The following is a 25,104-nucleotide window of genomic DNA, read 5'->3' as shown; positions in this document are numbered from 1 at the left end:
GTTATATGCATATCATATCTTCTGGGCCCGAGAAGCAGGCAGTTTAATTTCGGCATGCTTTTCATCCAAAATTCAGAATGCTGCCCCCTACCCTAGAGAAGTTAAATATCTTGTGTTGCCCATTCACCCTCCAAATGGCCAACATACACAAAGTCTAAATTGTCTCAAGGCTTAAAAATCCTTCTTTAACCTGTCTCCTCCCCTTCATCTACAATGATTGAAGTGGATTTAACAGGTGACATCAATAAGGGATCATAGCTTTCACCTGTACTCACCTGGTCAGTCTATGTCATGGAAAAGTGTTCCTAATGTTTTGTACACTCAGTGTATATCTATCTAGGTAGGAGATACAGGCAGCAATGCAAAGAGTGACAAACATCTGTTTCTAGAGCTCTCCTTTCCTTTCTGATTGTTTGCATGCCGTGGGTAAAAGACTGGTCACAGGTGTTATGACAAACCAAGGCTGTAGGATCTTAGTGTTGGTAGCTGACTGGAAAATTGGCAATAGAATCCAATATTCTTGTGTACTGTTGGTTGCCTATGATGTTACTGTAGAGATCTAATATAGAGATATTATACACTCTAAAATGAGGGGTTCAACAAGGGTTCTTCTAAGATCCTCAAAGTTCTTTGAAGAACCTTAGGGTTCTTGGCAAAGAAAACTGCCCCCAAAAGGTTCTTCTAAGAACCCCATAGGAAGTGGGGTTCACCGAGGAACCTCCTTAGTTGGTGGGGGTTCTTGCAGGAACCTAACTGTCCAATTGAAACATTTTGATTTGAATTTCAAAGGACAGCAGGTGCAGTCACTTAACTGAAAAATGTAAAGATCTCCTCAATTTAAGGTAAGGTTGGTCCCTTGTATGATCTAAATTGATGTTGTTTTATGATGATACCATCAATCTTTTCATATTTGTGCAAATCTTTCTAAAATAGAAAATGGAAACCATTCAACGTATATCAATCAATAAAGAGGTAAGAATATGTACTATAGGCTAGAAGAATATGTTGAAGGCTAGCTGTATTGGGTGCAGATGACTGAACTGCTCACTTTTGTGTCTGTGTCTGCAGGTATACAGACGAGGAGGCATACAAAGGTATGTCAATTGGTATTGGTATGTTATGCAGATCACATTTAGCATCCTCCTCCCTTACCTCTTCAATGAATATACCATATACAAGGTATGTGTATGAAAACCATTGTCAAAACAGGTTTTTTTTCATTCAAATTTACCACAAAAACCAAGGTATGAATACGGTGGTGTGCATGTTTTGTTAAATCTGTATAATTACTATTTTTTGGATTCAAAGACTTCCCCCTCCCTACACCTCTGATGAATATAACAGGAAACCTGTTCAATCACCATGCACTGAAAAATCATTCTGATTATGATACGGAGAACATCAACACATTAACATCCACATGCTGGGAGTTTAACTCAGATTTTGATTTTTGTGTTCTGCTTTGCCACTAAAATCATAATAAACACTGATAACTAAAATATTGTGTTATTGTTATGCGTATTATTAAAAATAATAATAACAGGGGGGGAGGGGGGGGTAGTTAAAAAATGTACCCCAAAAGGTTCTTCAAAAGGTTCTTTGAGGATCCATTACAAGGGGTTCTTTGTAGAATTTATAGGGGTTCCCCCTACAGTTTCAATTTGAAGAACCCCTAAAGGACACTCCAGGTACCTTTTCTTTTTAGAGTGTAGATGTTGACGTTCCATAATGTGATATCAGAGAAACTGACCTTGTTTATTGACTTTCTGTCCAACCTCTGTGATGGCCATTGACCAGCGACACAGTGACCCTAGTCACTGGTTTTAACCACATAATGATATCCTAAATCTCTCCGCTCAACCTTTAATGTTCACCGGTCGTTTAGTGTCAGGCAGAGTCAGGCAGTCAGGCAGAGTAAGGCAGAGTCAGGCAGTCAGGCAGAGTCAGGCAGTCAGGCAGAGTCAGGCAGGCGTGTGGCAAAGCAAAGCAAGAAATGGCGACAGTCTCTCACATCTGGAATAGATATAAATTGAGGTCTCCCAGTTAGATTTCTGCTCGTCATTCCTCCCTTTGGAGAGATCCCTCCACCCGTCTTAGATTATTATAGAGCACCACTCTACTCTGCTGCAAATGTCATATTAGTTGAAATCTCAATTAGTTCCAAAGGTAAGACAGTTTCCACAACTTTTATGATGAGGCGGCTGTTTGGAAAGAGAACCTTGCATTTCACAGTGAAATTCAGTTGTAGTGGTGGCGGAGGAGGTTTTCTCAGAAATATCACTGAATGACACAAGGATGGCAGATGGTATGGCTAGAAACATAGAAAGTTAGTAGAGAGAGAGCAACTGTGTGGTTTGGTGAGAGACCAAGCTAAATGTTGCTGCCTAAGTACAGCGCAACAATAATGAACCACAGTTCTGATAAGTGTCCACAAATAACTTTCCATAGACCAGCAAGAGTTCTAAATATATCTCCACGTGTCTGGATAACTCAGTAGCACTGTGGAATAATCATGGTTAATTAGCAGAGCATTCCCCTGTGGTGGCTAGAATCCTTATTGTCTCTGAAGAACTTCTCTGTGTCGTATTTGCTGGATTTAGCTGCCCAGCTTGTTTTTATCTGCATAATTAGCGAGTTCATTTTTTACATGTGTTTCTGCAAGTTCCCTCTCTCTCTCTCTCTCTCTCTCTCTCTCTCTCTCTCTCTCTCTCTCTCTCTCTCTCTCTCTCTCTCTCTCTCTCTCTCTCTCTCTCTCTCTCTCTCTCTCTCTCTCTCTCTCTCTCTCTCTCTCTCTCTCTCTCTCTCTCTCTCTCTCTATATGTATATATATATATATATATATATATAATAACTACGTGGCCAGTTAGTTTGGTTCCCGTAAGTCTCCACTTCATTATAAATTATGTCTGGCCACTCGTCATCTGATTCATCTAATCATAGGAACAAAAACTAGGAGATACTCAGAGGGGTCAACAATACCAGGGCCAGGGGTGACACATTGAATCACCTGCATGATACATTTTCTCTGTGTTTATCAGCTCAATCTGATTACAGTTATAATTATTATTATCATTATATTCAATCGTTTAATCATATTAATTAATTATATTTATATGTACGCACATGATCTGTGTTGGATTATGTTACAGTTTTTCTCAGTCGCTTTGGTGCATTTCTTAGATCAAAAGTGCAATTCTTGATACTACTTGTATAAATTCCAAATCATCTAGTCACTTGTGCACATCATTAAAGCAATTTCTTATTCCTTTGAACAAATTGCAATTGATAATGTACAAGTGTCAGCTTTTTTCCACATTATCAATTGCTCATGTCATGTTGATCAAAATATAGTAGATGGTTCTCTGTTGAATAGTCTTACCCCTCAAAACATCTAGGCATTAGTTCCTTGCATAAGCCATTACATGCAAAATTGTTGAACTATTTGTCATAAACTGTCAAGCATAGTTTTACACATTTCTATTAGACCTTTTGCACAAAAACGTGAATTGATGAATCGTGCAGGTGAAATTGACCCTCACTCATGAAGGAATGTAAAGTGTTAGTTCAACCAACCAGTTGTCTAAATTGCTCAAAGGTGCATCTCATGAAGAATCAATTGGCAAGTATATATAGACAGACCACAACACAGAGTTGCAATTTTCCAGTAATGGATGGACCAGGAAACGAACAGGGTCAACAGCCAAGAGGAGGAAGAAGAGGAGCAAGGATGCGTGGTGAAAGGCAAAACAGAGGAAGAGGCAGAAGAGGACATAGGCGCATATCTGATGACATAAGGGCCACTATTGTAGACCATGTTGTCAATCATGGCTTACAATGGCTGAGGCGGGTCGAAGGGTGCAGCCGAATGTTGGGAGATCAACCGTGTCCTCAATAGTTCAAACGTTTCGAAGAGAGAACAGCTATGTCCACCAATGTACAGTGCACTGTTACTATATATAAGCAGTATACTGTATACTTCCTACAATGCTTTATATTACAGTAGTCCACTTGTATTTCACAGCATACAGAAATATACTCTATACAGATACATACTGCACCTTACTTGCACCCACCTGTATGTTTTACAGTAAAATGTGTGTTTGCATAGTTTTTGTCCATGTGAAAGTGTGCGATGCATCACTGCATTTTTCCCCACATAGGACTGCAAGATTACCTCATACCGGTGGCAGAGGACGCCTTTTCACACCTCAACAGGAGGAGGCTATTTGCACCATGGTCCGAGCAAACAATGCCATGAGACTCAGGGAAATACAAAGGACCATTATAGAAGACAACGATGTCTTTGAAAACATCCATACGGTTAGCATCTCAACCATCGACAGGGTGCTGCATAGAGTCATCCCTGATGATGAGAGGGGTCTGTTTAGAGAGGATTTGCCAAAGTATGTGGTCATTTGTGATAATGTGAGTTTCCATCGATCAAACATCATAAGGCAATGGTTTGTGACCCACCTGAGGATGCTCATAGAATTCCTCCCACCTTATTCACCATTCCTTAACCCAATTGAGGAGTTCTTTTCAGCATGGAGGTGGAAGGTGTACGATCGTCAGCCACACACACAGATGACCCTGCTGGCTGCAATGGATGCAGCATGTGAGGACATCACAGTAGACGCCTGCAGAGGATGGATAAGGCATTCCAAAAGATTCTTTCCAAGTTGCATTGGAAGGGAAAATATCCGGTGTGATGTGGATGAGAATATGTGGGCCGACAGACAGGAACGTCTAGATGTGTAGAGACAGTGCTGCGGGCAAAGTTGTGCCTTAGGGGTGGTTTCCTGTGTTTCTTTCTAATTTAGTTTTTTTCCTTTGTGCCCCTTGGGTTGTCCAGTCTCTTTCAATCAATAACCCACATACAGTAATATGTAAATAGTACTGTTGAAATTGATATATGCCATAGAAGTGCAGCCTTGTGCATTTTCAATACAGTAACTGTCATCCAAACTGTAGCCTAAGTTTACATCAGGTAATACTGTCAAAGTACACAGTTACATTGACAACATGCCTCAACATTTTGACGACCTTGTTTGTGAACAATGACTCAATGACTTATCATTCTGATGACACTGACATGATCATTGGCATGAATATTTACTTTTGAGAGATGTACTAAGGATTTTTAGTGACTGACTAGCTTTAGAAACATATCTATTGTATATTGCAGTTTGTACAAATTGTTCTGAGAAATGCACTTATTATTTTGCACATGTTAGGGATGATGTGAAAAATGCACCAAAGCAACTGAGAAAAACTGTAATTTGCTTGAAATCCCATTAACAATCCATCTGTATTGATGCGATGTTGTTCACACAAGTTCCTGTTTTAACCAGCTGTCAGCTGTCTTCTGTGTGTGTGCCTGTGGTGTGTCTGTGTGTGTGTGGTGTGTGTGTGTGTGTGTGTGGGGGTGGTGTGTGTGTGGTGTGTGTGTGTGTGTGTGGTGTGTGTGTGTGTGTGTGTGTGTGGGGGTGGTGTGTGTGTGGTGTGTGTGTGTGTGTGTGTGGGGGTGGTGTGTGTGTGGTGTGTGTGTGTGTGTGTGTGGGGGTGGTGTGTGTGTGGTGTGTGTGTGTGTGTGTGGGGTGTGTGTGTGTGTGTGTGGGGGTGGTGTGTGGGGGGGGGGGGGGGGGGGGGGGGTGCTGTGCTGCCCTCTTGGCTGTTCCTGATCACTGAATGAGTTGTTTTCATCGTCAGCTGTTGCTTTTCCATCTCAGTGTGGCTGTGATGAGCCCTATGTTTTACATCTTCAATTAGCACATCATCAGTTCTAGGATGAATATGACACAACTATTATCTTGGTTATGTTACTAAAGACAAACAGACCAGACATGATGGCTTTTATCAGTGTTGTTGTCTACACGATGAGAAGATGATAGTCCTTCACCTCGTATCATTCTCCCTCATTCTCCCTCTGCTCTACAGACAGACAGATAGATAGATAGATAGATAGATAGATAGATAGATAGACAAATGAGGGAGAGAGAGCGGGATGATAGAGAGAGTGGGAGAAAGAGAGGGAGAGAGAGGTGGTAGAGTTATATATTGCTTACTCCCACACCTTTGCTGTTGCTGTATTGGTATCTCATGCTGCAGCAGTGAGAATCCACACTGTAGCAAATGACGCCACTGCACAGAGGGCTGCCTCACTGACTGGCTCTATAGAAATCTCTCTCTCTCTATCCATCTAACCTCTCCTCTGTATCCATGGACTACAGTGGCTAAATGGAAAGATAAAGACTTTTTAAGAAGAAGTGTGTTTGTTTAGTTTTTGTCAATCTATGGATTTCTAAGTATGATTTTATGATGAATCTACTTCACCGAGTCAACAGTGATTTGTATTCAGCTGCATGGATTTTCTTCTCCATCCTGGATGCCTGATTCTCAGTTCCAGCTCTGACTTTTTCCTCTGAATCTCAGACCAGAGCTTTGGTATGAGTGGTGTGGTTTTTGGCACCAGAGTTGATGCAGACTGCTGAGGGTGTTCTCTGAGGTTTCTAGTAACATCTTCTGGTTCCCGGGGATCTCCGTAGATCTACACCATCCTTGTTTTTCTCTGATTCCTCTCTTACCTCTTGTTCCGGGCAGAGGTGACACAGACTGTTGAGGGGTGACTGCTAAAGTCTACCTGGTGGTACCCTCCCTTAGATCCAGAGGGACCTCCACCCCTCCACCTTTCCCCCTACTTTCTCTTCATCTCACATGCTGGTCCCTCTCTCACCATGTTCACCAGGATCTTCATCCCCAAGAAGCACCGACAGCGGTTCGACGAGGCCGTGTCCCAGAGCCTGATCCAGAAGATCTGTCGCAGTAAGAGCATTAGCGAGCCGGGCCGGCAGGGCCGTCTGAGACGTAGCCGCAGCGAGGACCACCCTGACCGCCAGCACAGCTCCAAACGGGCCAGCTCAGTACCTCGGGATCCTGGGGAGGACGGAGGGGGACAGGAGAGAGGAGGGAGGGGGTACAGGAAGTCCACGTCGGGCAAACCTGGGCATCAATCAGAAGCCAATCAGAGGTTAGTATACTGTATGGCGTAGTTAGCTATGACTCCCACTCAGCTAAGAGAGAGAAGATTTAGGAGATACTGTTTGTGTGGTTGGAGCTGGAGATAAAGGAGATGCATTGGGTTTAAAATACCACTGAATGATTATATATATACATATATATATACAGTTGAAGTCGGAATTCTACATACACGTTAGCCAAATACATTTATATACTCAGTTTTTCACAATTCCTGACATTTAATCCTAGTTAGGATCACCACTTTATTTTCAGAATGTGAAATGTCGGAATAATATTAGAGAGAATGATTTATTTCAGCTTTTATTCCTTTCATCACATTCCCAGTGGGTCAGAAGTTTACATACACTCAATTAGTATTTGGTAGCATTGCCTTTAAATTGTTTAACTTGGGTCAAATGTTTTGGGTAGCCTTCAGGTTTGTATGCCTCCTTGCTCGCACAAGATTTTTCAGTTCTGCCCACAAATTTTCTATAGGATTGAGGTCAGGGCTTTGTGAAGGCCACTCCAATACCTTGACTTTGTTGTCCTTAAGCCATTTTGCCACAACTGTGGAAGTATGCATGGTGTCATTGTCCATTTGGAAGACTGATTTGCGACCAAGCTTTAACTTCCTGACTGATGTCTTGAGATGTTGCTTCAATATATCCACATAATTGTCTTTCCCCGTGATGCCATCTATTTTGTGAAGTGCATTATGGCCAATTATGGCCAAACTGTTCTATTTTTGTTTCATCAGACAAGAGGACATTTCCCCCAAAAGTACGATCTTTGTCCTCATGTGCTGTTGCAAACCGTAGTCTGGCTTTTTTAGCAGTGGCTTCGGAGTGGTTTTGGAGCAGTGGCTTCTTCCTTGCTGAGCAGTCTTTCAGGTTATGTCGATATAGGACTTGTTTTACTGTGGATATAGATACTTTTCTACCTGTTTCTTCCAGCATCTTCACAAGGTCCTTTGCTATTGTTCTGGGATTGATTTTCACTTTTCGCACCAAAGTACGTTCATCTATAGGAGACAGAACGTGTCTCCTTCCTGGGCGGTATGACGGCTGCGTGGTCCCATGGTGTTTATACTTGCGTATTATTGTTTGTACAGATGAACGTGGTACTTTCAGGCGTTTGGAAATTGCTACCAAGGATGGACCAGACCTGTGGAGGTCTACGATTGTTTTCTGAGGTCTTGGCTGATTTCCTTTGATTTTCCCATGATGTCAAGCAAAGAGGGACTGAGTTTGAAGGTAGGCCTTGAAATACATCCACAGATACACCTCCAATTGACTCAAATTATGTCAATTAGCCGATCAGAAGCCATCACGTCATTTTCTGGAATTTTCCAAGCTGTTTAAAGGCACAGTCAACTCAGTGTATGTAGACTTCTGACCCACTGGAATTGTGATACAGTGAATTATATGTGAAATCATCTGTCTGTAAACAATTGCTGGAAAAATGACTTGTCATGCACAAGTAGATGTCCTAACCGACATGCCAAAACTATAGTTTGTTAACAAGAAATGTGTGAAGTGGTTAAAAAATGAGTTGTAATGACTCCAACCTAAATGTATGTAAACTTCCGACTTCAACTGTGTATGAAGTGTTCCAAACCGCTGGGTAATATCTAGGTAATTTTCCAGATATTTAAACATATCTTGTTTGTTGATCGATAATTTGGAAACATCTGACACTGTTGATTAGGGAACGGTTTCTGCTACTCATCTAATATTATAACACCACCCAACGACTATAGCTATCACTGTCCAACATTATGCGACAGAGGAATCCTGATTATGACTCAGAAGTTAGGTAAACAGTCACACCAAACAGTATGCTCAGCTCTAAGATATATAGTAGCTCAGCTCTAAGATATATAGTAGCTCAGCTCTAAGATATACAGTAGGTTCAGCTCTAAAACATGCAGTAGCTCAGCTCTAAGACATGCAGTATCTAAGCTTTAAGACATACAGTAGGTTCAGCTCTAAGACATACAGTAGGTTCAGCTCTAAGACATACAGTAGCTCAGCTCTAAAACATACAGTAGGTTCAGCTCTAAGACATACAGTAGGTTCAGCTCTAAGACATACAGTAGGTTCAGCTCTAAGACATACAGTAGCTCAGCTCTAAGACATACAGTAGGTTCAGCTCTAAGACATACAGTAGCTCAGCTCTAAAACATACAGTAGGCTCAGCTCTAAAACATACAGTAGGTTCAGCTCTAAGACATGCAGTAGCTCAGCTCTAAGACATGCAGTAGCTCAGCTCTAAGACATACAGTAGGTTCAGCTCTAAGACATGCAGTAGCTCAGCTCTAAAACATACAGTAGGTTCAGCTCTAAAACATGCAGTAGCTCAGCTCTAAGACATGCAGTAGCTCAGCTTTAAGACATACAGTAGGTTCAGCTCTAAGACATGCAGTAGCTCAGCTCTAAGACATGCAGTAGGCTCAGCTCTAAGACATACAGTAGCTCAGCTTTAAGACATACAGTAGGCTCAGCTCTAAGACATGCAGTAGCTCAGCTCTAAGACATACAGTAGGTTCAGCTCTAAGACATGCAGTAGCTCAGCTCTAAGACATGCAGTAGCTCAGCTCTAAGACATGCAGTAGCTCAGCTCTAAGACATGCAGTAGCTCAGCTCTAAGACATGCAGTAGCTCAGCTCTAAGACATGCAGTAGCTCAGCTTTAAGACATACAGTAGGTTCAGCTCTAAGACATGCAGTAGCTCAGCTCTAAGACATGCAGTAGCTCAGCTCTAAGACATGCAGTAGCTCAGCTCTAAGACATGCAGTAGCTCAGCTCTAAGACATGCAGTAGCTCAGCTCTAAGACATGCAGTAGCTCAGCTTTAAGACATACAGTAGGCTCAGCTCTAAGACATGCAGTAGCTCAGCTTTAAGACATACAGTAGGCTCAGCTCTAAGACTAACAGTAGCTCAGCTCTAAAACATACAGTAGCTCAGCTCTAAGACATGCAGTAGCTCAGCTCTAAGACATGCAGTAGCTCAGCTTTAAGACATACAGTAGGCTCAGCTCTAAGACATGCAGTAGCTCAGCTCTAAGACATACAGTAGGCTCAGCTCTAAGACTAACAGTAGGCTCAGCTCTAAGACATACAGTAGGTTCAGCTCTAAGACATACAGTAGGCTCAGCTCTAAGACATATAGTAGCTTAGCGGTAAGATATACAGTAGCCATGCTGGAAACACTTGGTTTGTCATTTTTGTTAAATATAAATACCAATCTTGTTTTTGCATTAATTCCGCAACGAGGTTAGCTTTTAACAGCTAGGACCGCTATTTCTTGCTTGGCAGATCCGCTAACCTAGCTAAGCGGCTAGCCATCAAGCTAACAAAGTTTGTCCCAGATGAGTTTTGCAATGAAGCCCTCTTGTCTGGAGAAGTAAATGAATGGTTCCAGCGCTGTATGAGCTGTATCTACTACGCTTTGTTTCGGGACAAACTGGATCACTCAGAGTTCCAATGCGGCAATTGTTTGCTTGCCAAGGATTATAGGCTTGAGGTGGCTTCCTTGATCGCGTAAGTCATGAAATGTTTACCTTTTCTCCGCCAGTGGCTGGATGGCGTTCGCACTTATTGGATGCATGTCCGCCTTGTTGTTTGTTGTTATCTGACTGGCTGGGGTTGCACAGAGTTCATTCGCCAGGGAAGCCATCTCCTACCTCTCCTCCCCCATATGATAGAGGAGTCGAAGGAGCACAGCAAAAGGAACATGGCAATCAAAGATGGTAGCATGTCACGAGCCGTGGAAGCTAAAGGCAGCGACCTCCCACAAAGCAGTCGACTTTCCCAACGAGAGGCCCGGTGCGGATACAAACAGCGAATAGTTTCACCATCCTGGAGCCTGATCTTCCTGCACCTTCGTCGCTGGGGGTTCCTGTGTCCTACGCAACCTTCCATTTCTGCCCTGGATCTAGTGGGGATTCTCCATCTGTCGGAGGCCTGCACCAGGCGCCGGGAGTTACGTGCTGAAGTTATCCTAGCTCTCGCTTGTCCTTAAAGGGTTCCCCGAATCTTGTGACGCGTGGGAGGGGGCGGATTTCCTTGTCGTTCTCGCCAGCCGTGATTTTAGGCAGCTCCATGGTAAGAAATGTGACTGTTCCTGGTGCAAAAACAATGTCCTATCCCTGAGCTCGAGTAAATTACATTACTAAGCCGCTCTTGAATGTGCTATGTCAGGGCATGGAAATCAATTCTATCGTAGTCCATGTGGGTTTTACTGACATTATGAAGGGCAGCTCTGAACAGTTGAAACTGAATTTTAAAGAACTGATTGACTCTTTGCTAGACACTAATTAAAGACACATCACATCTGGCCCTGTGCCCTCTCTGAATCGTGGCATTGAACACTTTAGCAGGATTCTTTCTCTTCACAACTGGCTACATGATTATTGCAGTTCAATGGGTGTAACTTTTGTTGCCAGTTTCGATAACTTTTGGAAACAAAACACATTTTATAAGGAGGATGGGATCCACCCAAATCATTTGGGTTCCTGGATCCTCTCACAACATTATAAGGCTGTGTTGAGACAATGACTTATCAACGACCCAAGCCCAGCTCAGTTAATCCCTACCATTGTGTCGCTGAGTTGTCATAAGGCTTTAGCAAATGTACTTTATACCAGGGGCGTTGGTAGACATAACGTAATTACCTAATTTATGTCCCTCTAACTGCCCTGAATGCCTCTGCTGATCCTACAGCTATTGTATGCAGCAATCATGTACCTATGAACCAGATTCATGCTGTTATTCCTGAGGCAGTGTGCCCTGGTAGGAAGTCCACTGTGTGCAGCTCACCCTGCACTAACATAAATAACATGAGAATATCTACTTTGGCTGAGCTTCCCAGTAAAGCAATGAAAACAAGCAAGCATCCCAGAAAAGTGTTCAACATAGCCCACGTTAACACATGTTGTTTTAGAAACAAGGTTCATGACATGAATAACTTGCTAGTAACAGATGACATTGATATTCTGACTATCTCTGAAACTTACTTAGATAATACCTTTGATGATACAGCGATAGCAATACATGGTTATAACATCTACCGAAAAGACAGAAATGTCAATGGGGCGGTGTTGCGGTCTATATTCAGAACCACATTCCTGTAAAGCTTCTCATGTTAAATACTGTTGAACTAATATGGCTACAGGTTCATCTGCCTCACCTGAAGCCCATTCTTGTGGGAAGCTGCTATAGCCCACCAAGTGCTAACAGTCAGTATCTGGATAACGTGTGAAATGTTTGATGGTGTATGTGATTTCAACAGAGAGGCATATTTTCTGGGTGATTTAAACATTGACTGGCTTTCATCAAGCTGAGGCTTAAAACTGTAACCAGTGCCTGCAACCTGGTTCAGGTTATCAGTCAACCTACCAAGGTAGTTACAAATAGTAACTATTTAGTAACTACACCTACTACCAGGGTAGTTACTAATGCTGCAGAAATGTGCTTGAAAGCAGTATCCAGCTCCACCGGATGTAGTGATCACAATATAGTAGCCATTACTAGGAAAACTAAAGTCCCAAAGGCTGGACCTAATATAGAGTATAAGAGGTCATACAATAAGTTTTCTAATGATTCCTATGTTGTTGATGTAAAGAATGTTTGTTGGCTAGTGGTGTGTAATGAGGAGCAAACTGACGCTGCACTGAAATTGCTTATCCCAGTTACTAATAAGCATGCACCCATTAGAAAATGACTGTAAACACTGTTAAATCCCTGTAGATTCATGAGGAATTGAAAAATTGGATGGTTGAGAGGGATGAGGTAAAAGGAATGGCAAATACATCTGGCTGCACAACCGATTGGCAAACATATTGCAAATTGAGAAATCATGTGACTAATCTGAATAAAAAGAAGAATCTACACTATGAAACAAAGATAAATGACATAAAGAATGATAGTAAAAAGATTTGGAGCATCTTAAATTACATTTTGGGAAAATTGGCAAACTCAGCTTAATCATTCATTGAATCAGATAGCTCATTCAACACAAAACCGACTGATATTGCCAACTACTTTAATGTTTTTTTTTCATTGGCAAGATTAGCAAACTTAGGCATGACATACCAGCAACAAACGCTGACACTACAGATCCAAGTATATCTGACCAAATTATGAAAGACAAGCATTGTAATTTAGAGTTCCATAAAGTGAGTGTGGAAGAGGTGAAAGAATTGTTGTTGTCTGTCAACAATGTCAAGCCACTGGGGTCTGACAACTTGAATGGAAAATTACTGAGGATAATAGTGGAATATATTGCCACTCCTATTTGCCATATCTTCGATTTAAGCCTACTAGAAAGTATTTGCCCTCAGGCCTGGGGGTGCGCAAAAGTCATTCCACTACCTAAGAATAGTAAAGCCCCCTTTACTGGCTCAAATAGCCAACCAATCAGCCTGTTAACAACCCCTAGTAAAGTATTTGAAAAATGGTGTTTGACCAGATACAATGCTATTTTACAGTAAAAAAACAGACTTTCGGCACGCTTATAGGGAAGGACATTCAACAAGCATAACACTTACACAAATGACTGATTATTGGCTAAGAGAAATCGATAATAAAAAGATAGTGGGGGCTGTTTTGGTAGACTTCAGTGCAGCTTTTGACATTATCGATCATAGTCTGCGGCTGGAAAAATGTACACTACCGGTCAAAAGTTTTAGAACACCTACTCATTCAAGGGTTTTTCTATATTTTTACTATTTTATACGTTGTAGAATAATAGTGAAGACACCAAAACTATGAAATAACACGTATGGAATCATGTAGTAACCAAAAAAGTGTTAAACAAATAAAAATATATTCTTCTTCAGATTCTTCAAAGTAGCCACCCTTTGCCTTGATGACAGCTTTGCACACTCTTGGCATTCTCTCAACCAGCTTTATGAGGTAGTCACCTGAAATGCATTTCAATTAACAGGTGTGCCTTCTTAAAAGTTAATTTGTGGAATTTCTTTCCTTCTTAATGCGTTGAGCCAATCAGTTGTGTTGTGACAAGGTAGGGGGGTATACAGAAGATAGCCCTATTTGGTAAAAGATCAAGTCCATATTATGGCAAGAACAGCTCAAATAAGCAAAAAGAAATGACAGTCCATCATTACTTTAAGACATGAAGGTCAGTCAATACGGAACATTTCAAGAACTTTGAAAGTTTCTTCAAGTGCAGTCACAAAAACCATCAAGCACTATGATGAAACTGGCTCTCATGAGGACCGCCACAGGAAAGGGAGACCCAGAGTTACCTCTGCTGCAGAGGAGAAGTGCATTGTAGTCACCAGCCTCAGAAATGTAAGCGCAAATAAATGCTTCACAGAGTTCAAGTAACAGACACATCTCTACATCAACTGTTCAGAGGAGACTTTATGAATCAAGCCTTCATGGTCGATTGCTGCAAAGAAACCACGACTAAAGGACACCAATAACAAGAAGAGACTTGCTTAGGCCAAGAAACATGAGCAATGGACATTAGACCAGTGGAAATGTGTCCTTTTGTCACATGTTCTCCCTCTCTGGCTTCTAGGTCACCAGGCTGCTCATTATGGCACACCTGTCACCATTGTTACGCGCACCTGCGCATCATCAGACTCACCTGGACAGCATCACTTCCCTGATTACCTTCCCTATATATGTCACTCCCTTTGTTTCCTTCCCCAGGCGTTATTGTTTCTGTTTCAGTTTCATGTCTGTGCGTTGTTCGTGTTTCTTGTTTTGTATTATGTTGCGTTTATTTAGTAAAACACTCACTCCCTGAATTTGCTTCCCGTCTCTCAGCGCACATCGTTACACCTTTGGTCTGGAGTCCAAATTGGAGATTTGTTGTTCCATCGCTGTGTCTTTGTGAGACGTGGTGTGGTTGAACGGATGACCTCTGCATGTGTATTTTCCATCGTAAAGCATGGAGGAGGAGGTGTTATGGTGAGGGGGTGCTTTGCTGGTGACACTGTCAGTGATTTATTTAGAATTCAAGGCACACTTACCTAGCATGGCTACCACAGCATTCTGCAGCGATACGCCATCCCATCTGGTTTTGGCTTAGTGGGACTATCATTTGTTTTTCAACAGGACAATGACCCAACACACCTCCAGGCTGTGTAAGGGATATTTTACCAAGAAGCTGAGTGATGGAGTGCTGCATCAGATGATCTGACCTCCACAATAACCGACCTCAACCAAATTGAGATGGTTTGGGATAATGCAGACCGCAGAGTAAAGGAAAAGCAGCCAACAAGTGCTCAGCATATGTGGGAACTCCTTCAAGACTGTTGGAAAAGCATTCCAGGTGAAGCTGGTTGAGAATGCCAAGATTGTGCAAAGCTGTCATCAAGGCAAAGGGTGGCTATTTGACGAATCTCAAATATAAAGTAAATGTTGATTTGTTCAACACTTTTTTGGTTACTACATGATTCCATATGTTATTTCAGTTTTGATGTCTTCACTATTATTCTACAATGTAGAAAATAGTAAAAAATAAACAAAAACCCTTAAATGGGGCTCCCGAGTGGCACAGCATTCTAAGGCACTGCATCTCAGTGCAAGAGCCGTCACTACAGTAACCTGGTTCAAATCTAGGCTGTATCACATCTGGCCATGATCGCACAATTGGCCCAGCGTCGTCCGGGTTTGGCCGGGGTAGGCCATCATTGTAAATAAGAATTTGAATAGCTAAATAAAGATTTTTTTTTTTAAATGTAGGTGTTCTAAAACTTTTGACCGGTAGTGTGTGTGTTATTGCTTTACATCCCCTGCTATATTGTGGATAAAGAGTTACCTGTCTAACAGAACACAGAGGGTGTTCTTTAATGAAAGCCTCTCCAACATAATCTAGGTAGAATCCGGAATTTCCCAGGGCAGCTGTCTAGGCCCCATACTTTTTTCAATCTTTACTAACGACATGCCACTGCGTAAAGCTTTGAGTAAAGCCAGTGTGTCTATGTATGTGGATGACTCAACACTATACACGTCAGCTACTACAGACTGAAATGACTGAAACACTTAACAAAGAGCTGCAGTTAGTTTCAGAATGGGTGGTAAGGAATTAGTTAGTCCTAAATATTTCTAAAACTACAAGCATTGTTTTCGGTACAAATCGTTCACTAAACCCTAAACCTCAACTAAATCTTGTAATAAATAATGTGGAAATTGAGCAAGTTGAGGTGATTAAACTGCTTGGAGTAACACTGGATTGTAAACTGTCATGGTCAAAACATATTGCTACAACAGTAGCTAAGATGGGGAGCAGTCTGTCCATAATAAAGCACTACTCTACCTTCTTAACAGCACTATCAACAAGGCAGGTCCTACAGGCCATAGTTTTGTTGCACCTGGACATCTGTTCAGTTGTGTGGTCAGGTCCCACAAAGCGGGATTTAGGAAAATTGAAATTGGCTCAGAACAGGGCAGCACGGCTGACTCTTGGATGTACATAGAGAGATAACATTAATAATATGCATGTCAATCTCTCCTGGTTCAAAGTGGAGGGATTAACTTCATCACTACTTGCATTTGTGAGAGGTATTGATATGTTGAAAGCACGAGCTGTCTGTTAAAAACGACTAGCACACAGCTCGGACACCCATGCATACCCCACAAGACATGCCACCAGAGGTCTCTTCACAGTACTACATAGAGCAATGACTATATGTAACTCTATTCCACATCAGGTGATGCAATCAGTAAAATGTGATTCAAGAAACAGATAGAAAAACACCGCATGGAACAGCGGGGACTGTGAAGCAACACAAACATAGGCACAGACGCATGCATACACACACATGATTACATACACACTATACACACACGTACATATGGATTTTGTGTTGTAGATATGTGGTAGTGGAGTAGGGACCTGAGGGCACACACTTACTGTGTTGTGAAATCTGTTATGCATATCTTGTAATGTTTTTAAAATTGTATAACTGCCTTAATTTTGCCAGACCCCAGGAAGAATTGCTAATGGGGATCCATAATAAATACAAATACAAGTACATACAGTATGCTCAGCTCTAAGCCATACAGTAGCTCAGTTTATCTGCTGTAGCAGCCTGGTCTCATTGACTAGACGTAACATAGTATATGTAAATCTTTGAAACTCAAATTAGTATGATATGTTACGTTTGGTATTGTTACATAAGACAAGCAAAAAACAAAGTACGGTGGTTGGTTAGGGTGGATGAGTTGATGTATAACACAAACGTCTAGCGCAAGTTCAATTCTCATCACAGACAACTTTAGCATTTTAGCTAATTAGCAATTGCTCAACTTCGTACTACTTTTTAGGTACTTTGCAACTAAGCATGTTAGCTAACCCTTCTCCTATCGCTAGCCCTTTTAGCTAACACTCCCCTAACTCTAACCCTAACCTTAACCCTTTTAGCTAACCCTTCCCCTAACCTTAACCTAACTCCTAAACTTAACACTAACCTTAACCCTAACCCTAACCTCTAGCCTAGCTAACGTTAGCCAGCTAGCTAATGTTTTGTTACAGTTTGCAAATTAGTAACATATTGTACATTTTGCAAATTCGTAACATATAATATGAATTGTAATTCATAACATATCATATGAAATGGGTGATGGACATCCACAAATGAATACATACCATACGAAACGTAACATATCATACTAAATGGAGTGTCTTGGATTTACATACAGAATTATACAAAATGCTATGACAAGGTAAAAATCTGTTGTTCTGCCCCTGAACAAGGCAGTTAATCCACTGTTCCTAGGCCGTCATTGTAAATAAGAATTTGTTCTTAAAACCTGTCTAGGACTGGGGTGCCGCTAGCGGCACACCCCCCCACATTCCACTGAAAAGGCAGAGCGCGAAATTCAAAAAATATATATTTTTTAAATATTTAACTTTCACACATTAAAGTCCAATACAGCTAATGAAAGACACAGATCGTGTGGATCCAGCCAACATGTCCGATTTTTAAAATGTTTTACAGGGAAGACACAATATGTAAAGATATAAATCTATTAGCTAAACTCATTAGCATAAGACACCATCTTTTATTTGTCCACCAACACCAGTAGCTATCACCAATTCGGCTAAACTAAGATATTGATAGCCACTAACCAAGAAAAAAACTCATCAGATGACAGTCTGATAACATATTTATGGTATAGGATAGGTTTTGTTAGAAAAATGTGCATATTTCAGGTAGATGTCATAGTTTACAATTGCACCCACCGTCACAAATGGACTAGAATAAATATATAGAGCAACCTGTTTACCTAATTACTAATCATCAAACATTTCGTAAAAATACACAGCATACACTAATCGAAAGACACAGATCCTGTGAATACAGACAATATTTCAGATTTTCTAAGTGTCTTACAGCGAAAACACAATAAATCGTTATATTAGCATACCACATATGCAAACGTTACCAGAGCATTGATTCTAGCCAAAGAGAGCGATAACGTAAACATCGCCAAAATATATTAATTTTTTCACTAACCTTCTCAGAATTCTTCCGATGACAATCCTGTAACATCATATTTCACAATCCATATACAGTTTGTTCGAAAATGTGCATATTTAGCCACCAAAATCATGGTTAGACAATGAGAAAAGTAGCCCAGCTGGTCAGACAATGTCGTGCGCCATATTAGACAGGGATCTAGCCGTATACATAAATACTCATAAACGTGACTAAAAAATATAGGGTGGACAGCGATTGATAGACAATTTAATTCTTAATACAATCGCTGATTTACATTTTTTAAATTATCCTTACTTTTCAATACAGTTTGCGCCAAGCAAAGCTACGTCAAACAATATGGCGTCCTAAGCGATTAACATTTCTCGACAGAAACACGATTTATCATAATAAATTGTTCCTACTTTGAGCTGTTCTTCCATCAGAATCTTGGGCAAAGAATCCTTTCTTGGGTCTAATCGTCTTTTGGTCGAAAGCTGTCCTCTTGCCATGTCGAAATGCCCATTGCGTTTGGCATGAACTGGAACCGTGCCCAGAGATTCACAGTGTCTCAGAAATAAATGTCCCAAAATCGCACTAAACGGAAATAAATTGCTATAAAACGGTTTAAATTAACTACCTTATGATGTTTTTAACTCCTATAACGAGTAGAAACATGACCGGAGAAATATAACTGGCTTCACTAGTGCTTGGAAAAAGTGCAGGTCGGTGTCCACCGCGCGCATGACGCATCTGGAAAAGAGTTCCTACCTACACGTGTTTTTGTTTTATAGGGGCTGTGATTGCGCAATCGATACCATTCAAATCGTCATCACGTAAAGGCATCCAGGGGAAGACGTAAGCAGTGTCTGTATGCTCATAGCAATAACAGTGGCCTTTAAACTGACTCCAGATCAGGGGCCAAAATGTGTGAAATCTGACTCCATGTCAGGGAAATTGCTGTAGAATGAGTTCTGTTCCACTCAGAGACAAAATTTCAACGGCTATAGAAACCAGAGACTGTTTTCTATCCAATAATAATAATAAAATGCATATTGTACGATCAAGAATTTAGTAGGAAGCCGTTTCAAAAATTACACGATTTACATAAATAGTGACAACAGCACCCCCTAGCCTCAACAGGTTAACTGACTTGCCTAGTTAAATAAAGGTTAAAACATATATTTTTTTAAATGAGACCAGGTTGGATGTAGGGTTAACATCGTCACACCACTCCATGCCAGTTTTACAGATAGACTTTATGGTAGACTCCAGTCCATGTTTTACCAACAGCCCTCCCTACTCCTTCCCGCTGCCCATGGCCAGTGTTATTCCAAAATGCTGCTCATTAGGATATGTCCTGTGTAATCACCTTGACAGCTCATATACAGTAACAGTAAGAGACAGCCCATGGTATTAGATAGGAGATTAGCTGCGACTCTGATTACCATAGCCTCCATCACATGTAGGACAGACAGGAACCTGCTTGTACAGTCAAGATCTCTCACTGACCTGCTGCCAGGCTCTATCAATGGGCACCTTTGGTGTTATGTGGAACTAATTGATACACTATTGTTTATGGTAAACTGCCTTTCGAGGTATAAGGTTTCACGTCAGTATGGAAAAGTGATATTCAATATTGAATTCTCTAGTGATGATAGGTTATTTGATTGATTGTTCATTGGATCATCCACATCACGTTTTCAGTATTCAGCTCCTCTTCTGTGCTGTTTCTTGGGTTATGGTATTGATGTATAGAAAGTACTAATGCTAGATGGGGAGAGAGGTTAGATATCTGTTTTCTTCACCTTTTCTAACTCTCCAGTCTCTTATATCCAGTGCTTTGCAGTGCTGAGCCTACCCTCTTACTCTGTGCCTCTTATTACCATTATTATTACTCTTAAACCGCATTAGAATTTTTCTCATCTGTCCCCATATCACATAACAAGCATAAAGATGATCAAATAATGGATTTTACCGGATTCCTCTCTGCTTCTTGTTCTGCTTTATGGACCTCTGTTTATATCTTACCATGTTGCCTTGAGTAGTTTCCATGGCAACTGTGATATCTCCATCCCAGTCGTTGATGGTTCTTTCTGGGAGCCAGAAAACAGAGACATCTCTGTCTGAGCTAGAAATTATACCTGTTATGTGGTATTCCAACTGGACACACTAGCTACTTTTCTATTTACTCCTTTACATTCTTTTATTGTTTTATATTTGGTTGCATTCACGTTACAAAAGACACAGAATGATGTGGGCATAATAATATGAATTGATTGCTAGTTACTGTGGAGAACACTATTCAAAACGTCCAGTGGTACTTCATAAATACAGTTGAAAGCTGTATTTATGAAAGCCCATTGATTAAACATCATTACACAACAGTGGTAGTAATGTAGTTCCTGAATATTACAACTACATTGCTACAACCATATCTTCTACCACTACAACTATTGATACAAATATCTGTCAGAAAGGAATAAAGACTTTGTTTCCTCAGCCTCCGTGCTCCCCCAAGGACAGTGAGGGTTTACAGAGGGAAGAAGAGTTTTGGGTTCACCCTGAGAGGCCATGCCCCTGTCTGCATTGACTCTGTCATCCCAGGTAAGTGATGACGCATTGCTGATTACACTTCTCTGTGTACTGTGTTGTATAACACTGTATTGTCCTGGAGGAAATGGGAAGAGAGCCTGTGACGCGACTTCCTCTTTTGGACGTTAACAAGGCGACACGCCATCTTAACTCCTCCTCCACATTTACTGGATTGGTTGAACAGTGCAGAAGAGAACTTCTCAACACTTTTTTTCTTCTTGTCAAGACCAGTATGTATGGAATCTAGTTTCAGACCAATATGTAGGGGATCTAGTTTCAGACCAGTTTATAGGGGATCTAGTTTCAGACCAGTATGTAGGGGATCTAGTTTCAGACCAGTATGTAGGGAATCTAGTTTCAGACCAGTATGTAGGGGATCTAGTTTCAGACCAGTATGTAGGGGATCTAGTTTCAGACCAGTTTGTAGGTGATCTAGTTTCAGACCAGTATGTAGGGGATCTAGTTTCAGACCAGTATGTAGGGGATCTAGTTTCAGACCAGTATGTAGGGGATCTAATTTCAGACCAGTATGTAGGGGATCTAGTTTCAGACCAGTATGTAGGGGATCTAGTTTCAGATCAGTATGTAGGGGATCTAGTTTCAGACCAGTATGTAGGGGTTCTAGGTTCAGGCCAGTATGTAGGGGATCTAGTTTCAGACCAGTATGTAGGGGATCTCGTTTCAGACCAGTATGTAGGGGATCTAGTTTCTGACCCGTATGTAGGGGATCTAGTTTCAGGCCAGTACGTAGGGGATCTAGTTTCAGACCCGTATGTAGGGGATCTAGTTTCAGACCAGTATGTAGGGATTATAGTTTCAGACCAGTATGTATGGGGATCTAGTTTCAGACCAGTATGTAGGGGATCTAGTTTCAGAACAGTGTGTAGGAGATCTAGTTTCAGACCAGTATGTAGGGGATCTAGTTTCAGAACAGTGTGTAGGGGATCTAGTTTCAGACAAGTATGTAGGGGATCTAGTTTCAGGCCAGTATGTAGGGGATCTAGTTTCAGACCAGTATGTAGGGGATCTCGTTTCAGACTAGTGTGTAGGGGATCTAGTTTCAGACCAGTTTGTAGGGGATCTAGTTTCAGACCAATATGTAGGGGATCTAGTTTCAGAACAGTATGTAGGGGATCTAATTTCAGACTAGTGTGTAGGGGATCTAGTTTCAGGCCAGTGTGTAGGGGATCTAGTTTCAGAACAGTATGTAGGGGATCTAATTTCAGACCAGTATGTAGAAGTTCTAGTTTCTGACCAGTATGTAAGGGATCTAGTTTCAGACCAGTATGTAGGGGATCTAGTTTCAGACCAATATGTAGGGGTATCTAGTTTCAGGCCAGTTTGTAGGGGATCTAGTTTCAGGCCAGTTTGTAAGGGATCTAGTTTCAGACCAGTATGTATGGGTATCTAGTTTCAGGCCAGTTTGTAGGGGATCTAGTTTCAGGCCAGTTTGTAGTGGATCTAGTTTCTGATCAGTATGTAGGGGGATCTAGTTTCAGACCAGTGTGTAGGGGATCTAGTTTCAGGCCAGTATGTAGGGGATCTAGTTTCTGATCAGTATGTAGGGGATCTAGTTTCAGGCCAGTATGTAGGGGATCTAGTTTCAGAACAGTGTGTAGGGGATCTAGTTTCAGACTAGTGTGTAGGGGGATCTAGTTTCAGAACAGTGTGTAGGGGATCTAGTTTCAGACCAGTATGTAGGGGATCTAGTTTCAGACCAGTGTGTAGGGGATCTAGTTTCAGGCCAGTATGTAGGGGATCTAGTTTCTGATCAGTATGTAGGGGATCTAGTTTCAGGCCAGTATGTAGGCGATCTAATTTCAGACCAGTATGTAGGGGATCTAGTTTCAGACCAGTATGTAGGGGATCTAGTTTCAGACCAATATGTAGGGGATCTAGTTTCAGACCAGTATGTAGGGGATCTAGTTTCAGACTATTGTGTAGGGGATCTAGTTTCAGGCCAGTGTGTAGAGGATCTAGTTTCAGAACAGTATGTAGGGGATCTAGTTTCAGACCAGTATGTAGGAGTTCTAGTTTCTGACCAGTATGTAGGGGTATCTAGTTTCCGACCAGTATGTAGGGGATCTAGTTTCAGAACAGTATGGAGAATATCTAGTTTCAGAACAGTATGTGGGGGATCTAGTTTCAGGCCAGTACGTAGGGGATCTAGTTTCAGACCCGTATGTAGGGGATCTAGTTTCAGACCAGTATGTAGGGGTTATAGTTTCAGACCAGTATGTATGGGGATCTAGTTTCAGACCAGTATGTAGGGGATCTAGTTTCAGAACAGTGTGTAGGAGATCTAGTTTCAGACCAGTATGTAGGGGATCTAGTTTCAGAACAGTGTGTAGGGGATCTAGTTTCAGACAAGTATGTAGGGGATCTAGTTTCAGGCCAGTATGGAGGGGATCTAGTTTCAGACCAGTATGTAGGGGATCTAGTTTCAGACCAGTATGTAGGGGATCTCGTTTCAGACTAGTGTGTAGGGGATCTAGTTTCAGACCAGTTTGTAGGGGATCTAGTTTCAGACCAATATGTAGGGGATCTAGTTTCAGAACAGTATGTAGGGGATCTAATTTCAGACTAGTGTGTAGGGGATCTAGTTTCAGGCCAGTGTGTAGGGGATCTAGTTTCAGAACAGTATGTAGGGGATCTAATTTCAGACCAGTATGTAGAAGTTCTAGTTTCTGACCAGTATGTAAGGGATCTAGTTTCAGACCAGTATGTAGGGGATCTAGTTTCAGACCAATATGTAGGGGTATCTAGTTTCAGGCCAGTTTGTAGGGGATCTAGTTTCAGGCCAGTTTGTAAGGGATCTAGTTTCAGACCAGTATGTATGGGTATCTAGTTTCAGGCCAGTTTGTAGGGGATCTAGTTTCAGGCCAGTTTGTAGTGGATCTAGTTTCTGATCAGTATGTAGGGGGATCTAGTTTCAGACCAGTGTGTAGGGGATCTAGTTTCAGGCCAGTATGTAGGGGATCTAGTTTCTGATCAGTATGTAGGGGATCTAGTTTCAGGCCAGTATGTAGGGGATCTAGTTTCAGAACAGTGTGTAGGGGATCTAGTTTCAGACTAGTATGTAGGGGGATCTAGTTTCAGAACAGTGTGTAGGGGATCTAGTTTCTGACCAGTATGTAGGGGATCTAGTTTCAGACCAGTGTGTAGGGGATCTAGTTTCAGGCCAGTATGTAGGGGATCTAGTTTCTGATCAGTATGTAGGGGATCTAGTTTCAGGCCAGTATGTAGGCGATCTAATTTCAGACCAGTATGTAGGGGATCTAGTTTCAGACCAGTATGTAGGGGATCTAGTTTCAGACCAATATGTAGGGGCTCTAGTTTCAGACCAGTATGTAGGGGATCTAGTTTCAGAACAGTATGGAGAATATCTAGTTTCAGATCAGTATGTGGGGGATCTAGTTTCAGAACAGTATGTAGGGGATCTAGTTTCAGACCAGTATGTAGGGGGATCTAGTTTCAGACCAGTATGTAGGGGTATCTAGTTTAAGAACAGTATGTAGGGGATCTAGTTTCAGACCAGTATTTAGGGGATCTCGTTTCAGACTAGTGTGTAGGGGATCTAGTTTCAGACCAGTTTGTAGGGGATCTAGTTTCAGACCAATATGTAGGGGATCTAGTTTCAGAACAGTATGTAGGGGATCTAATTTCAGACCAGTATGTAGGGGTTCTAGTTTCTGACCAGTATGTAGGGGATCTAGTTTCAGACCAGTATGTAGGGGTATCTAGTTTCAGACCAATATGTAGGGGTATCTAGTTTCAGGCCAGTTTGTAGGGGATCTAGTTTCAGGCCAGTTTGTAGGGGGATCTAGTTTCAGACTAGTGTGTAGGGGATCTAGTTTCAGGCCAGTATGTATTGGATCTAGTTTCAGAACAGTGTGTAGGGGATCTAATTTCAGACCAGTATGTAGGGGATCTAGTTTCAGTCCAGTATGTAGGGGATCTAGTTTCAGACCAATATGTAGGGGATCTAGTTTCAGACCAGTATGTAGGGGATCTAGTTTCAGACTATTGTGTAG

The 25,104-nt window shown here is 41.5% G+C and overlaps 1 protein-coding gene across 2 annotated transcripts in view; it reads left to right on the top strand.

Annotated features, from left to right (window-relative positions):
* The window catches only part of LOC129862048 (delphilin-like), a 70,402-nt gene that overhangs the window by 11,827 nt on the left and 33,471 nt on the right, over positions 1-25,104 (top strand). Inside the window, exons 6-7 of one of the 2 annotated variants that reach the window (XM_055933377.1) lie at positions 6,746-7,027; positions 20,979-21,082. In XM_055933377.1, the coding sequence (XP_055789352.1) occupies positions 6,746-7,027; positions 20,979-21,082 (386 nt within the window). The remainder of the gene's footprint in view (positions 1-6,745; positions 7,028-20,978; positions 21,083-25,104) is intronic. The other variant, XM_055933385.1, reaches the window with a different exon arrangement.

Source organism: Salvelinus fontinalis, chromosome 1 (assembly GCF_029448725.1).
Source record: "Salvelinus fontinalis isolate EN_2023a chromosome 1, ASM2944872v1, whole genome shotgun sequence".
Taxonomy (NCBI): domain Eukaryota; kingdom Metazoa; phylum Chordata; class Actinopteri; order Salmoniformes; family Salmonidae; genus Salvelinus; species Salvelinus fontinalis.
This window is presented reverse-complemented; position numbering and strand designations above follow the sequence as displayed.